At 50.4% G+C, this 16,365-nt stretch overlaps 1 protein-coding gene across 6 annotated transcripts in view; it reads left to right on the top strand.

The window, feature by feature from the left end:
- The window catches only part of akap13b (A-kinase anchoring protein 13b), a 54,229-nt gene extending 39,250 nt beyond the window's left edge, over positions 1-14,979 (top strand). For 3 of the 6 annotated variants that reach the window (XM_084671417.1, XM_084671416.1, XM_084671411.1), the window contains 23 exons: positions 1,105-1,147; positions 1,526-1,637; positions 3,997-4,150; positions 4,840-4,907; positions 5,219-5,276; positions 5,423-5,576; positions 5,823-5,935; positions 6,300-6,446; positions 6,585-6,841; positions 7,072-7,197; positions 7,362-7,479; positions 7,606-7,857; positions 8,242-8,318; positions 8,446-8,627; positions 8,723-8,805; positions 8,898-9,086; positions 9,363-9,515; positions 10,115-10,185; positions 10,415-10,456; positions 10,642-10,692; positions 11,043-11,516; positions 11,750-12,092; positions 12,260-14,979. In XM_084671417.1, coding sequence (XP_084527543.1) covers positions 1,105-1,147; positions 1,526-1,637; positions 3,997-4,150; positions 4,840-4,907; positions 5,219-5,276; positions 5,423-5,576; positions 5,823-5,935; positions 6,300-6,446; positions 6,585-6,841; positions 7,072-7,197; positions 7,362-7,479; positions 7,606-7,857; positions 8,242-8,318; positions 8,446-8,627; positions 8,723-8,805; positions 8,898-9,086; positions 9,363-9,515; positions 10,115-10,185; positions 10,415-10,456; positions 10,642-10,692; positions 11,043-11,516; positions 11,750-12,092; positions 12,260-12,315 — 3,323 coding nt within the window. In that variant the 3' untranslated portion in view covers positions 12,316-14,979. The remainder of the gene's footprint in view (positions 1-1,104; positions 1,148-1,525; positions 1,638-3,996; positions 4,151-4,839; positions 4,908-5,218; positions 5,277-5,422; positions 5,577-5,822; positions 5,936-6,299; positions 6,447-6,584; positions 6,842-7,071; positions 7,198-7,361; positions 7,480-7,605; positions 7,858-8,241; positions 8,319-8,445; positions 8,628-8,722; positions 8,806-8,897; positions 9,087-9,362; positions 9,516-10,114; positions 10,186-10,414; positions 10,457-10,641; positions 10,693-11,042; positions 11,517-11,749; positions 12,093-12,259) is intronic. The other 3 variants (XM_084671415.1, XM_084671414.1, XM_084671412.1) reach the window with 3 other exon arrangements.
- Positions 14,980-16,365: the final 1,386 nt, after the last annotated feature.

Genomic DNA, 16,365 nt, shown 5'->3' with positions numbered 1-16,365 from the left:
ACAGTGTCTGGCTGTTTACAGCCTTACAGTGTCTGGCTGTTTACAGCCTTACAGGGTCTGGCTGTTTACAGTGTTACAGTGTCTGGCTGTTTACAGTGTCTAGCTGTTTACAGTGTTACAGTGTCTGGCTGTTTACAGTGTTACAGTGTCTGGCTGTTTGCAGTGTCTAGCTGTTTACAGTGTTACAGTGTCTGGCTGTTCGCAGTGTCTAGCTGTTTACAGTGTTACAGTGTCTGGCTGTTTACAGTGTTACAGTGTCTGGCTGTTTGCAGTGTCTAGCTGTTTACAGTGTTACAGTGTCTGGCTGTTTACAGTGTCAAGCTGTTTACAGTGTTACATTGTCAGGCTGTTTACAGTGTCAAGCTGTTTACAGTGTTAAAGTATCTAGCTGTTTACAGTGTTACAGTGTCTGGCTGTTTACAGTGTTACAGTGTCTGGCTGTTTACAGTGTTAGTGTCTGGCTGTTTACAGTGTTAGTGTCTGGCTGTTTACAGTGTTACAGTGTCTGGCTGTTTGCAGTGTTACAGTGTCTGGCTGTTTACAGTGTTAGTGTCTGGCTGTTTACAGTGTGACAGTGTCTGGTTGTTATTGTGTAACAGTGTCTGACTGTTCCTCCCCAGTTGTGTAGTTACATCACATTAGGAATAAATGTGCAGTCCTGCTGTGCAGCAGTACTGTGTGTGTGCGCTGTTATACTCTAGTTAATCAGTTGTGTCTTTAACCTGTTGAGTCTGAGTGTCGTTTGACCTTTAACCTTCCTCACCAGGTCCCTCACTGACCACACGCTATGACATCATAATGCTTCATGTTTATGAGGATGTCACATGATGAAACCGCAATGTAATCATCATCTGCCTAGCCTATAAACTCTGCCAGAGCTAGGAAATAGTCATTTCTCTGAGTTTATTTAGTAAAGACCTACTGGAATAGGTGTCTATCAGTAGAAGCTTGAGCACATCGTTATTTACACAAGTTTACGCTACTTACTGGTTGTATTTGTTGTGTCAAACGTGACTTGGCAAAACCCCATCCAAAACACGGTCTGGAACCCTGGACTGCTATTGGCCGAGCTCATCTCCTGACTTCTCTGTGTTCATCCTATAGGAGCGGGGTCGTTCTCCAGCACGTCCGGGTCCATAGAGTACAGGTGAGATGCACACACCTGCTACATCACCACCGCACACCTGTTACATCACCACCACACACCTGCTACATCACCACCGCACACCTGCTACATCACCACCGCACACCTGCTACATCACCACCACACACCTGCTACATCACCACCACACACCTGCTACATCACCACCACACACCTGCTACATCACCACCACACCCCTGCTACATCACCACCGCACACCTGCTACATCACCACCACACACCTGCTACACAGACACTGCCCACTATGTGTGTGTGTGCTTATAGACACAGACAGTACAGGAGAGAAGCACACAACACCACTGTAACTTTTCTACTGTGTGTACCTTCTTTTTGTGTGTGTGTGTGCTTGGTGTGTGTGTGTCAGTATCTCGGAGGAGGACCCCGGCCCGCTGAGGTCGGAGGCTGAGAGCAGGACAGGCACCAAGGTGAGCCGCACCTTCAGCTACCTGAAGAACAAGATGAGTAAGAAGAACAAGGTGAGTTCTCTCCGGCCTCCTCATCTGTCTCCTCCTCTCATCTTCCCTTCTCTCTTCCTCTCTCCATCTCCTCCTTTCCTTTCCTCACCTGTTCCTCTTCCCCCCCCCCCCACCTCTCACTTTTCCTCCCTCCTCCTTCTCCTCCTTCGCCTCTCCTGTCCTCTCCTCTTCTCGCTTCTCCTCCATCCATCTCCTCTCTTCACGTGTCCCCTCCTCCCCCTCCTCTTCTCATTTCTCCTGTCCTCCTGCCATTCCTCCTCCCCTATATCCTGCCCATCTCTCTCTCTCCTTCTCCTCCCTCTCCTCTCCTTGGTCCGTGTGTCCTCTCCGTGACACGGTTGTTGGGGCGCGTGATTAGTGAAGCACAGTCACAACGGAGGACTTGTGAGTGAGTGAGATAGGGCTGGGTTTTGTAATGATGGATGAAGTAACAGTGTGGTCAGACTTAGGTCTGTCTGTCACCTGATCCTCCTCAGACGCACTGTAATATCCTCTCTGCCCCACGCAGGACGCGTCTCAACAGTCTAGGAAGGCCTCCTTCCCCTCCCCCTGCTCTTCTCCTGGGTGTTTAGGCTTGTGATAGGTGCTGATCTGTGGGCCTCCGTCCAGCCCTCTGACAGGTGTGAGTGCGGTCAGTAGTGTACCAGAAAGGTGGACCCAGTTCAGAGTCCTACCCTCTCATCAGCTCCTATCAGATCAGAATCACAATGAATTTTAGTCGCCAAGTAAGTGTACACAAGCAAGGAATTGACTTGTGTGGGCAGGTAATCAGTGCACACATCTAATAAACATCTAAGAATCTTAGAAATGTGCGTGCAGTCCTTAGATATCCAGTCAGAGCAGACTGGAGGTGACGGGGGAGGACGTGTTCTCTGCTTATTGAGATGCCCCCCTCCTAGCAGAGCGCTGCAGCCGGCACAGGAAGTAAGACAGGAAACAGGCGGGGTTGCATTATCGCTGTCATCGCTGTCATCCCACCTACCTGACTCAGTTATCTTGTTATCTGCTTCAAACTGCAGGGGAACAAGATGTACTTTCCCCATCCAAGCTGGTTGTGTTGTCTGGTAATACCTTATTCTTACAGATGATGTGATTTAATCTCTTCAGGGTATTTAACTGCATCTTCAGATTATGATACTTCCTCTTCAGATTACGTGACTGTATCTTCAGATCCTCAAGTAGAAGCTCTGAGGGCCAGGTTCATGAACGCAGATCAAACCTGGCTCTTGACTATCAGTAGAGTCGTCACTTAGAAACACTTCCCAAACACCTCTCCTCAGTATCGGATACCTTATTCTTTCCTAAAGAATGTGCTTCCCATCTCCTGGCTGGTTGGCTGGCTGGCTGGCTGGTTGGCTGGGTGTTTATGGTTAGAAACAGGCTTCTCAGGGGTGTTCCAGTGTTTTGCCAGCATTGGGCAGAGCTGTGACAACACACAGAAGCCCTTTAAGATAGCTGTGTCTTTAAGATTGTTTTGCGAGTGGCACAGCTGGCAGGAAGTTGCTCTCTTGCAGACTTCCTGGTTTAGCTCTAAAATACCAAAGAGACAGACTGACAGACACTGAAGTGAGGAAGACAGGCAGGCAGGCAAACAGACAGCCAAGAAAGCAGATAGATAGGCAGGCGGACCAGCAGGCAGGCAGACAGGTAGACAGTCAGACAGCCGGACAGGCTGACAGGCAAGACAGCAGACAGACAGGCAACAGAGAGTCCCAGGTGGCGATTGTCTTGGTCGAGGTGTTTGAAGCAGACAGAAGTGATGTTGTGTAAGAGGATCCTGGCACAGACGCGCTCACTGAAGCTGAGAGCAGAGACAGGGGGGGACGAGGTAGGTGGGGGAGACATGTGTGGGCAGGGGATAGGTGTGTGTGTGTGGGGGGGGGGGGGAGTGCACTGTTATGCATGGTAGTAATGTTTTACCTGTCTAACTAACTTGTCTATCAGTGTTCTCCTGGCTTATATCAATGTTATGCAGTTATGTCAGTGTAGCGCCAGGTTCTACCAGTCTTACGTTGGCTTCTACCAGTGTTCTCCTGGCTTCTACCAGTGTTCTCCTGGCTTCTACCAGTGTTCTCCTGGCTTCTACCAGTGTTCTCCTGGCTTCTACCAGTGTTCTCCTGGCTTCTACCAGTGTTCTCCTAGCTTCTACCAGTGTTCTCCTGGCTTCTACCAGTGTTCTCCTGGCTTCTACCAGTGTTCTCCTAGCTTCTACCAGTGTTCTCCTAGCTTCTACCAGTGTTCTCCTGCCTGTGTGGTAGTGACAGCTCCTCCTCTCTCCTCTCCTCCTCTCTCCTCTCCTCCTCTCCTCCTCTCTCCTCTCCTCCTCTCCTCCACTCCTCTTCTCTCTAACCCTGTGCAGGAGAAGGACAAGGACCGGAGTCGAGAGAAGGAGAAGGAGTCCAAGGACAGGACTGTGAACGGCCATGTGTTCAGCCTGGCCATACCACCTCCCACCACTGGGTGTCAGCACTGCAGCAAAACCATCAACGCCAAAGAAGCCTTCCTCTGCACCAGTAAGACCCTTGGATACATACAGTACCTTCACCTTGCCCTGCCCTGCCTGGCCCACCCTATCCTACTTAAGAGTAATGGATAGGGGCTTTCGTTGAGTTATGCAATCCTATGTCATTACTCCAAATACATTTCTACTGTTTCCAGTTGGATGTAATGTACAATAAATATAGAGCCAAGTGACCTTGGCTCTACAGGTGCCAAATCAGACTAAAATGAATACTAACACTTCCCCTAACCTGCCCCTGCTCTGCCCTAGTAACTAACAATCTCTGTTGTGCTCCACTCCACTTTGCTTGAAACCACTTCCTCTGGCTCAGTCTTCTTGGCAACAAAACAAACACCCGAGCACACGTCCGCATGCATGCAAACACCCCTGGAAGGCCCCGCCCCCTTCCTCTTCTGGGTAAAGGGCTAGGTTTCCTTGACAGGGATGTTTAAGACATGTTTATAGTTAAACATTTACAGATTTGCTGGCCTGTGTGTCTACAGAATATCTCTGCCTGAGTGTGTGTGTGTGTGTGTGTGTGGGAAGATCAAAGTCACTGTTGGTCTAGGATCTAGGTCATGTTCAGCCACCTCCTCTATACAAGCTGCTGTAGCTTGTTTCCTTATTGCACTTTCCTGCTGCTGTGTGTGTGTGTGTGTGTGTGTTTGGAACCTGGTCTCTGAGATGACTGTGTCGTTACAGACTGCAGCGCTCAAGTCCATAAGGGCTGCAGGGAGAGCCTGCCTGTCTGTGCCAAGGTCAAGATGAAGGTATGTTCCCAGCACCTGTACACACACACGCCTACAATCTGAATCACACACACACACACACACACACAATCATACTGTACACACTTACACAACATCACACGCACGTTCTCATTGGCATTGCAGAACATTTCCAGGACATAGATCTGCTGTTAACGTCAGTGAAACACAGTATATCAGAACCAGATGTCATATTCTAATGACTTTCCACCCTCTCTCTCTCTCTCTCTCTCTCTCTCTCTCTCTCTCTCTCTGTCTGTGTGTGTGTGTGTTCGCTCGTGTGTGTCTATGCTTGGGTGTCTGTCGAACAACAGAAACAGCAGTCCATGCTAGATACAGCATCTATGACTGGAGTCGCAATGAGAAGTAAACGTAATAATACACTCATGATAAGGTTTAACTTAACCATAATAAACATGGTCTAATATTGTCTTTATACCAGAAAATCACATTTATGTCAATATTCACTTTAAGGTCACATCCAAGCTTACATGTTTATACTATGTGTTTGTATTCAGCATCCTCGTTGTCACGGGAACGACCCCTGTCGGCCATCTCACCCCCTGATGACCAAGTGGCAATGATGCCCCCCCCTCGCAGGAATCCCAGCATCCTCTCCTTCTCCAACCACAGCCCTCTCTCCAAGAGCATCTCCATCAGTAACATCGCTGGGTAAGATCATCCTCTCTCCTGTCCTAACCTCCTCATCTCCTCTCCTAACCTCCTCCTTTCCCTTCCTATCCTCCTCATCTCATGTCCTCCTCATCTCTTATCATCCCCTCTTCTCTCCTAACCTCCTCCTCTCCTAACCTCCTCCTCTCCTAACCTCCTCCTCTCCCTTCCTATCCTCCTCATCTCATATTCTCCTCATCTCCTATCCTCCCCTCTTCTCTCCTAACCTCCTCCTCTCCTCTCCAGGCCAGTGGTGGAGGACATGTCTCTGAGAGGGTTTAAGTACCTGTCCCAGTCCACAGAGGCTCTGCACAAGACCAGCAAGATCAACGAGTCCACAGAATCTCTCAGCGATGAAGGTGACAGGGCCTCAGGGGAACTACAGCTCCTTAGGGCTGTTGGAACACTGTTTGGGAGTTAAATATAATTAGAATGGAGAAAACATTTACATAAATTCAATGCTGAAATTACTCTTCAGATATATTTATATATATATATATATATATATATATATATGATAAAAAGAAAATATATATATATATTAAATATATTAGAGTTTTTAAAATAATAAAGAATGAAATTCTAATGGAATTATAGAGGATGAATGTCAGCTCATCAGTCCACTGTCCCCAAACCCCTCTCACTCTCTGTCTCTAAACTGTGTGTGTGTGTGTGTGTGTGTGTGTGTGTGTGTGTGTGTGTGTGTGTGTGTGTGTGCACCAGGGACGGAGATGATAGACAGCCAGCTGATGGGGGAGTTTGAGGCGGAGGTGAAGAGGCTGGAGGGAGACTCCTGGAGCTTCAGTATGGAGAAGAAGTTTGTCAAACAGCAGAAGAAGGAAGTGGTGAAGAGACAAGACGTCATCTATGGTGAGATGGCAGTTCCACCCTGACAGGACCGTGATGACTATCTCTGCTGGCAGTCTGTCTTTAGAGCTTCGCATTTAGTCAAACGACTGTACTGTTGTGCTACTGCCCCTCTCCCCGCCCCGCCCCTCCCCCCTCCAGAGCTGTTCCAGACAGAGATGCATCACGTGCGGACCCTGCGGATCCTGTCGGAGGTGTACAGTAAGGGGCTCCAGAGGGAGGTGCAGCTGGACAGGGACACCCTGAGCAGGATGCTGCCTGTGCTGGACGAGCTTCTGGAGCTGCACACCTGCTTCTTCAGCAGCCTGCTGGAGCGCCGGAGGGCCTCGCTGCTGGACGACGGCAGGGACGGCGGCAGCTACCTCATCCGCAGGATAGGGGACGTCCTTCTGGCGCAGGTTAGCACTCGTTGCTAGGGGAACAGAGATGGTGGAAGGACACACATCCTTTACTCAAGTTGAAGTACAGTTACTTCTGTTTAAGAAGATGAGAGATGAAGTGCTGACTACACGTGTTCACTTCACAAATTTCCAACTTTTTTTTTCTTATCACACAGTCCTCATCAAGTACCCATCAATGATGCAAACTTAATTTTCTAAACTTGTTGTCATTTTAAATTGTTTTCCAGTTCTCAGGGCCGACTGCAGAGCGGATGAAGAAGGTGTACGGCAAGTTCTGCAGCCGCCACAATGAGGCGGTCAACCTCTACAAGGACCTCCACGCGCGGGACAAGCGCTTCCAAGCATTCATCAAGGTACTCCATCACTTCTACAGGGAGGCTGTTTTACTGCTGCTGCTTGTCATAGTTCCTATGGAACTACAGTGTACAGTAGGGTATTGGAGAGGAATCCATTGTAGCTGATTGAGACGCAGCCATGGCTGCTCTAGTTGACTGACTGAGTCTCTTGACCTCCGCAGAAAAAAATGAGCAGCACGATTGTCAGAAGACTCGGCATCCCAGAATGCATCTTGTTAGTGACGCAGCGAATCACCAAGTACCCAGTCCTCCTCCAGAGGATACTGCAGCACACCAAAGGTACAACACACACACACACACACACACACACACACAGACTCAACGGAGTGATGGATGACCTCTTCCCCATGAGTGATGACACTTCCCGTCCCCCCTGAATGACGTCACTTCCTGTGCCCTCTGTAGAGAGTGAGGAGGACTATGAGGGCGTGAGCCAGGCCCTGAGGCAGGTGAAGGAGGTGATCGCTGCGGTGGACTGCAGGGTGAACGAGCAGGAGAAGAAGCGCAGGCTGAAGGAGGTGTACGCACGCACGGACAGCAAGTCCATCATGAGGATGAAGAGCGGCCAGATGTTCGCCAGGGAGGACCTGGTCAGAGGACGCAGGCTGGTGCATGATGGGACACTGCAGCTGAAGAGCTCTGCAGGACGCCTGAAAGGTAGGAGGGGCTTTACCTGTCTGCTCTGATCTGTACCTCTCTGTCCTCCGTCCTCCTCTCTCTCTGTGTATCACTCCATCCCTCTCTCTCTCTGTATCTCTCCATCCCTCTCTCTCTCTGTGTGTATCTCTCCATCCCTCTCTCTCTCTGTATCTCTCCATCCCTCTCTCTCTCTGTGTATCACTCCGTCCCTCTCTCTGTCTGTATATCACTCCATCCCTCTCTCTCTCTGTGTATCACTCCGTCCCTCTCTCTCTCTGTATCTCTCCGTCCCTCTCTCTCTCTGTGTATCACTCCATCCCTCTCTTGCTGTTTCTGTGTCTCTCCTGTCTCTCTTCCTCTGTCGTCTGACCTCTGACCTCTCTGTCCTGTGTTGTTCACCAGAGGTCCAGGCCATGCTCTTGTCAGATGTCTTCGTGTTCCTTCAGGAGAAAGACCAGAAGTTTGTCTTTGCTTCTCTGGTAGGTTGCCTATCCTCCTCTCCAGGACACGACCCTGAGAAGGAACAGAACCATGTTATTGTTATTGTTGTAAGTGTCCTTGAAAGTGAAATGTTTCTCTGTGTCCCCCCTCCCCTGTCCCCCCCAGGACCAGCGCTCCACAGTGATCTCTCTCCAGAAGCTGATTGTGCGGGAGGTGGCTAACGAGGAGCGAGGCCTGTTTCTGATCACTGCGGGGATCGAGAAGCCAGAGATGGTGGAGGTGATGGCCAGCAGCCGGGAGGAGAGGAACACCTGGAGGCAACTCATACAGGACGCCATGCACTGCATGTGAGTCTCACACACACACGCAGAGGGGTGTTGTCATGGTGATGGTGTAGTGCTGGTGGTGTTGTTATGGTGACGGTGTCGTGCTGGTGTTCCAGAGAGAAGGATGAAGATGAGGGTGTTCCCAGTGAGAACGAGGAGGACAGGAGACAGTTGGAGAGCAAGGCCAGGGAGGTCAGAGGTTAGTCCCCTTTCACACCTTCATCCTACACCCAGCCCTCACTCTCAACCCTGTGTTCATCTATACTCATCCCTGTCCTCTGCCCCTATCAGAAAAACTGAGGAGGAAGGATGAGGAGATTGTGACGCTATTGGAGGAGAAGATCCACATCTTCAGAGACATGAGCGAGGGCCCGCCCCCTGACGAGCCCAGCCCACCAATCAGGAACCGGATGCTCTTCAGGGCCACTCCTGATGATGTCACCAAGGGAGAACCAATCATGAAGGACGCCCTGAAGGAAGGTAGGTTGAATAGGATGGGGGCGTGGCTTACACCTGAACACTGGCTGTAGGGTGGCCTGGCGTGTGACTCGGGGTCATAAGGTGGGAGTCAAGACGTGGTTAAAGGCCCATGTTTAACATCTGCTCATTCATTATTGGTCTCACTGTTGGATCCCTTCAGCACCCCCACTGTCAGCGGGTGTCCATGAGAAGAGAGAACGAGATGGGGTGAGGACTGAGGGAGAGAAAGAGGAGAGTGGTAATAAACAGGATGTGTGTGTGTGTGTGTGTGTCCAGTGGAGACGCTGCATATGCTGGTGAACAGCAGCCTGGGCGGGGCCGTGGTGGCGAGCTCCCAGGATGCACCTGGGGCCGCCGTGTGTCTGCCACGACGAGCTGAGACCTTTGGAGGCTTCGACAGAAAGCCAGACCAGACCAACACCAGCAAGAGTGAGACTCCACACACACACTACACACACTCTACACACACACTCTCTCCACACTCTCCACACATATACTCCATCAACACACACTAACACTCCGCACACACACACACCCTTTCTTCCATACACCCAGTCTATTCAGGACACACACAAGGACACGAGGGGTTGTTCTGTAGCAGAACCTTGCTTTTCTGTTCTGTGATGTTCTGTGATGTTGTGTTGTGTTCTGTGATGTTGTGTTCTGTGATGTTGTGTTCTGTGATGTTGTGTTCTGTTCTGTGATGTTGTGTTCTGTGATGTTCTGTTCTGTGATGTTGTGTTCTGTGATGTTGTGTTCTGTGATGTTGTGTTCTGTTCTGTGATGTTGTGTTCTGTGATGTTCTGTTCTGTGATGTTGTGTTCTGTGATGTTGTGTTCTGTGATGTTGTGTTCTGTGATGTTCTGTTCTGTGATGTTGTGTTCTGTGATGTTGTGTTCTGTTCTGTGATGTTGTGTTCTGTGATGTTGTGTTCTGTGATGTTGTGTTCTGTGATGTTGGGTTCTGTGATGTTGTGTTCTGTGATGTTGTGTTCTGTTCTGTGATGTTGTGTTCTTCCCTGCTTCCAGATGGAGACAGAGAGGAGGGCAGTGACTCACCAGACCTTCGCAGGACTGAGTCAGACAGCGTCTTAAAGAAGGTAGTCTCTAATCACCGCAAGTCCTGCTGCTTTCGCGCTTGTGTGTGCGTGCACAGGTGTGAATGTGTTTCCTGTGCACGAGTTCCTGCGTGGGGGGGACGCGAGAGTGTGAAGACATGTGTCTAAACATGTGTGACCATGAGTGTGCCAGCGTCTGGGGGTGTAGAGCTGCGTGCACACTGCCACGTGCTGCAGCAAGGCTAACCTGTAGTTCTGGTCCCATCCACAGGGCGGCAACACCAACCTGGTCCTGCTCAAGAGGAACAATGAGGTACAACAGCACTGTGTATACACAGCTCAGCGGGGGAGACTCGTACAGCAGGCTGGATTTAGTATCTGTACCTGTAAAGTTATCGGGTGGGGCTGTTCCATGCATGTTATGATGTGTGTTATGTTCTGGCTAGGGTCATGGTGGACGTTATGGAGAGTGTGTTGTGATGGGGTGTTGTTTTCTAGCAGGTTCTCCACAGTGTCACTCACCTCCACGACCTGCTCAGCACCCTGCAGGTACTGCTGCTGCTGCTCTCTCTCTCTCTCTCTGTCTCTCTCTGTCTCTCTCTCTCTCTCTCTCTCTCTCTCTCTCTCTCCCTCTCTCTCTCTCTCTCTCTCTCTCTCTCTCTCTCTCAGTAAATATCCTTTCGTCTCTCCTCGCTGAGTCTCTCTCTGAGTCTCTCCACTGCTGCTCTCTCTCTCTCTCTCTCTCTCTCTCTCTCTCTCTCTCTCTCTCTCTCTCTCTCTCTCTCTCTCTATTGTCGTCTCTCTACTGTATCTCCTTCTTTCCCCACCTGATGATTGTCAAACGTACTGTAGATCAATCCCTAAATCTGTCTGTATCTGTGTGTGTGTGTGTGCTTCAGGCCGTGGTGGTCCAGCAGGACTCCTACATCGAGGACCAGCGGCAGACCCTGAGCGAGCGCCCCCCGCCCTCGCGCCACTCCTCCTCCTCCTCCTCCCTGTCGTCCTCCTCCTCCTCGCGGCCCTCCTCCCTCATCGAGCAGGAGAAGCAGCGCAGCCTGGAGCGCCAGAGGCAGGAGGCGGCACAGCTGCAGAGGCAGCAGGCGGCTCACGCCGAGGAGCGCCGCCGCCGCGAGCGGGAGTGGGAGGCGCGCGAGAAGGAGCTGGCGTGCCGGGAGGAGCAGGTGGCGGGGCAGGAGGAGGAGAGCGCCAGGAGGTGCAGGGAGCTGGAGGAGGAGCGGCAGCAGCTGCAGCGCTGGAAGGAGGAGTACCAGAAAGATCTGGAGAGGCTGAGGGACGCTCAGAGGAAGCTGGAGAGAGAGAGGGAGGCGCTGAGCAGGGAGGCGCAGAGGGTGCATCTGCTGAAGAAGGCTGAGGTGAGATGGGATGGGCTGGGCCGACGGATGGTGTCTGTGTCTGCTCGTGTGTTACTGCGTGTGTTTTTGTGCGTGTTCCCGATGCGGTGGTTGATCTGTGTGTGTGCATGTGTGTGTACAGATCTTTGTGGTCTGTTTGTAATGCTGTGTTGTGTGTTTGTAGAGGTGTGGTGTGTGTGTGTGTTCCTGGTACTGTGGTGTGGTGTTGACCCGTAGTGTCGTGTTCCTTCCAGGCTGAGATGCACCAGAAGGCCCAGGGGCCCCCCTCCCAGGGGCCCCCCTCCCGGACCCCCTCCACTACCTCCGAGGACTCCCTCAAGTTCCTCAGCTCCAGTTCCCTGGACGGAGAGAAGGAGGCGGGCAGAGCGGAGCTGTCGTCCTCTGCCCCCAGCACTGGACACTCCTTCCTCAGGATGGGCTCCAAGAGGAAGGGCAAGAACCTCAACCTCTTCTCCTCCTCCTCCCAGGCCGGGGAACCCCAGCACCAGCTCCCTTCCAGACTCCTCCAGCTCTCCAAGAAGGACAAGAAAGACAAGAAGAAGAACAAGGGCAAGGGTCCCAAGCTGCAGCCGTCTGGTAAGACCCCGATCCAGTTGCACCGTCAAGGTCAAATTATAGTACAATAATTAACATTGAAAATCCTTGTTAACAATGTTCAAGATTCTTGTGTTGCTTGTAGGGTGTAAACACCCAGCCCTCGTCCTGGAGGTGTAACATACTGTCGTGTTCTGCCCCCTCCCCAGACGACCAGCCCAGCGTGACTTTGGAGCCTCCAGCTGATGGAGAAGTGTTCTGCTGACCCCTGACCCCCGACCCCCGACCCCATGCAGCTGTGGACAGGAACAGGACTGTTGAACACAGGAAGCACTCAATCACTTCCTGTGACCTTGTCCTTGGTTGCTCTGGCAACATGCAACCCACTGGCCGTCTGTCCGGCTGCTTGTCTGCGGTGGCTGGAGGTGTTGACTTGGGGGTTGCTGGGGCCTCAGTGGTGTCAGAGCTCCCAGAGTCCTCCACCTGCGGCCCAGGATGAGTCACATCCAACCACACCCCCCAGCTAGCAGGGGCTCAGAGGCACGTGTCAACAGGCGGGTCACCATGGGGATTCTGTGGCGGAGTGATCCGGATATGTGATGCGTTCTGATGTGTTGCTGTAAACACATGATTGCCCATGTGTTGATTGAGTGGAGCTTTGACAGCTTTTTTCTGTTGTGTCACTAGGGTGGGTATAGGAAGGTTAAGACAACGTCCGCACAACGTGAACATTCGGACATGGTTGAGACCAGCGACAATTCGTCATCCGTAGCAACAGATTGGAAAGCTAGCTACAATCTAATGGTAGCTGTCACTCCTTAAAACTGAGTCCTTGAGGAATTAACCTCCGCGAAATACGCGAAGGCTCGAGGGGCAATCAGTCAATGTGTCTCATCCTGATTGATCCTAGTTGTGCCTTACGTCTACCTGGGTTCTTGTGCCAGTCCCATCGACCCTGCCTAGCCAGGCCTGACGAGCGGATCCGTAGCAGACAGGACCATCAGGGTCAGACAGGAGTAATGGATGCACGAGTCACCACAGCAGGATGGATCCGAGTTGAGGAAGGGAGAGAGAGAGAGGAGAGAGGAATGAGCGAGAGAGGAAATGCCATAGAGAGAGGAAGAGAAAGAGTTTGTATGAAGGAGAGAGAGTTTGTATGAAGGAGAGAGAGTTTGTATGAAGAAGAGAGAGTCGAGGATAAGAAATGATGTCTGGGGTGTTACAGTCAGTACACTTCCTCAGTTGGATGTCATGGAGACTGTGTCTCTCTCTCTCTCTCTCTCTCTCTCTCTCTCTCTCTCTCTCTCTCTCTCTCTGTGTATCTCTGTGTGTGTGTGTCTCTCTCTCTCTCTCTCTGTCTCTCTCTCTCTCTCTCTCTCTCTCTGTCTCTGTCTCTCTCACACACGCACACACACGCACTCTCTGTTTTTCTCTCTCTCTCCCTCCTTCTTTCTCTCTTGCTCCCTCTCTCTCTCCCTCTCTCCCTCTCTCTCTCTCTCTCTCTCTCTCACACAAATCAGTCACATCCTCTTTTATCAGTCAGTCACTGCCAAACATGCTGTGAGAGGGGATGAGCACTTTAGTTTGAATCATAGAGGGAGAGAGAGAACAGGACAGAGAGAATGGGAGAGAGAGAAGAGGAGAGAGAGGAGGAAAGAGAGGAGGGAGAGATAGAGAAGAGAGAGAAGAGGAAAAAGGGAGGGAGATAAGAGGAGAGAGAGGAGGAGAGAGGGAGGGACAGAGGGAGAGAGTCATTCTCCTCCCTGCTTTAATATGAGTCACAGTCAACCTGCATGGAAGCAGATCAATATTAGCATGTTCTGTAATTCACTCGGATATTCAAATACGTTTTATTATTTTGTACAGAAATATTTAATAATGAGATTGTGAATAGTCCTCATGTTGTTACCTTGTTTGAAACTAAATCAGTTGGTCAGTGAAGAATGCAAGACGGGCCCTGCTTAGACCCATGCAATCAAACCCAGATTCACAGATGGAAATGTTGATTAATAGCCCTCCCTCCCCCTTGCTTGTGACCTCATCACCCGGCTGTTATTGATGGCTTTGTGACGTTGGCCTCCTGTGCCTCTAGAAGGGGGGGTTGATTACCTCCAAATGTGAAGCCAAATATTTCTGCTTGTCAGCAGGTTAGGAAGCAGAGGCATCCACTAACATGTGGAGCTTGTCATTCCTCACACCTCTTCACAGGGTTTCCATCCTATGATGATTTATACTTCATTCTGGTTTCCACCACCAGAGGGCAGTGTGGTCTTGATTTTTTTCTTTTATTTGTTGAACTTTTATTTTATTTTATGTTTTTCCTCTGAAAGCCATGCACAATAGTTTGTGGTGAAGTGACTAAATATACTGATTCAATCACTTCATCAAGTCAATTAGTGTTTGCTAGCCTTCTCTGTAACGTAAGCACAGAGAGATATAATTGATATTTGAATTGGTTCGTTTAGTCCTTAACTTAACAGATTCCCCAGGTCAGGTGTGATCACCACACCTGTCCTCTGTACACACTTCTGAGCTTGCTCGCTTTTCATTGGCTAACACATAGATAGGAGAGACTGCCTCCAGTTAAAATGCACTAGAATATATTAACCAATGAGCTTTAAGGAGTGGGGTGTGGTTCAGACAGGGATACCAGTGCTTTACAGATCTGTGTGTGTTTGTACTCAAAAGGTACACATGTATTTTCTTGCTGTTTCTCACGTGTAAAAAGGGCAAAGCAACAAGTATGTAAATAGGAGCCATGTACAAAATTGAACTTTTAAAGTTTTGATTATAGATGATCTTTCTTCTTCTTGGGTTGGTTGAAGCGTTTTATAACGAGGCTTTATTTATGTTTCCACGGTTTTGGAGGCAAAGACAGCATGTAGATCTGTTTGTTTCACCTTAATAAATAACTATTATTGTGCGTCAACTGAGTATGACTACAGGTATGTGAGTGAGGGTACTGGTACATGGTGGAGTGTGTGTGTGTGTGTGTGTGTGTGTGTGTGTGTGTGATACTTGTGTGTTTGACTGCATTTACATGTGTGAGTTAACATGAGTTGATGTTGTATCCTTGGCTATTTTCTCCCCTGTGTGTGTGTGTGCCTGTGTGTGCCTGTGTGTGTGCGCCTGTGTGTGTGTGTGTGTGTGTGTGTGTGTGTGTGTGTGATACTTGTGTGTTTGACTGCATTTACATGTGTGAGTTAACATGAGTTGATGTTGTATCCTTGGCTATTTTCTCCCCTGTGTGTGTGTGTGCCTGTGTGTGCCTGTGTGTGTGCGCCTGTGTGTGTGTGTGTGTCCTCACAGGTCAGGTGACTCAGACACAGGGCCCACATGCCCACTAATTGAGTGACAGGAAGCTGTTGGACACCTGTTGCTTCTCTCTTTGATCCTCTTGTCTGGTTTAAAGAGGTGCTCTTCACATACAGGCTCTGTACACCCTGTCCTGTGGCCCCTCTCTGCCCTCTCGATCTTTCCCCGTCTCTGTCCTTCCCTTTTCTCCCATCCCTCCCCCTGTCCCCCATCCCTCCCCCTCTCCTGCCCTCTCCAACCTTCTCTTCCCGTCTCACTCCTGCTTCCCCTCTGTGGGAGTTCTGTGGAGGGGGGAGACACTTGTGTCTGTCTGGGTTTAGCTTGGTGGTGCACCCTGAATGCTCACACCTGGAAGGAGGAGACAGGCACACCTGGGGGTTGTGGAGGAGAGTGGAGTGCACATTGTTTCTGGATGTGGCTAACCTCTGGTTCCTCCCTGAAGACACTTAAAGACAGTCTGTCTTACCTGGCTGTCTATCGTCACAGACTGACCGTCTTACCTGTCTGTCTGCTTGTCTACCAGAGGGACTGTCTACCTTACCCATCCGGATGAACTGGCCGTCTACCTGAATATCTACCTGCCTGTCTCCCTGACAGACTGGATTACTAGCCTGCCTGACTACGTTTGGACTAACAACCTGCCTCTACCTAGTTCTCTACCTAGTTCTCTACCTACCTGTCTCCCTGCTTGTCTGGTTTCTAGCCTGCACCTTCCGGGCAACTCTCAGGTAGGAGATTAAGTTATTAGCTGAAGATCACAGGGATTGTTTGGTGGGACAGTCCACAGCAGCTTTGTGTGTGTGTGTGTGTGTGTGTGTGCAGACCAGGACCGTGAGGAGGGTGTGTGGCCTGTGTCAGAGCTGCTGCTAGCGCTGTATAAAGGTGTCATTAGAATTCCCTGGCAACGTGGGTGAGATGCCAGGTGGGCCGCTCCAGAGATATCTGAATTCCCCACACACACACACACTCGCGCACACACACACACACACACTCGCACACA

Source organism: Hypomesus nipponensis, chromosome 14, assembly GCF_054491055.1.
Source record: "Hypomesus nipponensis isolate SF chromosome 14, ASM5449105v1, whole genome shotgun sequence".
In the NCBI taxonomy this organism is placed as follows: domain Eukaryota; kingdom Metazoa; phylum Chordata; class Actinopteri; order Osmeriformes; family Osmeridae; genus Hypomesus; species Hypomesus nipponensis.
Note: the sequence above shows the minus strand (reverse complement) of the source record. Positions and strands in the feature narration are given on the sequence as shown.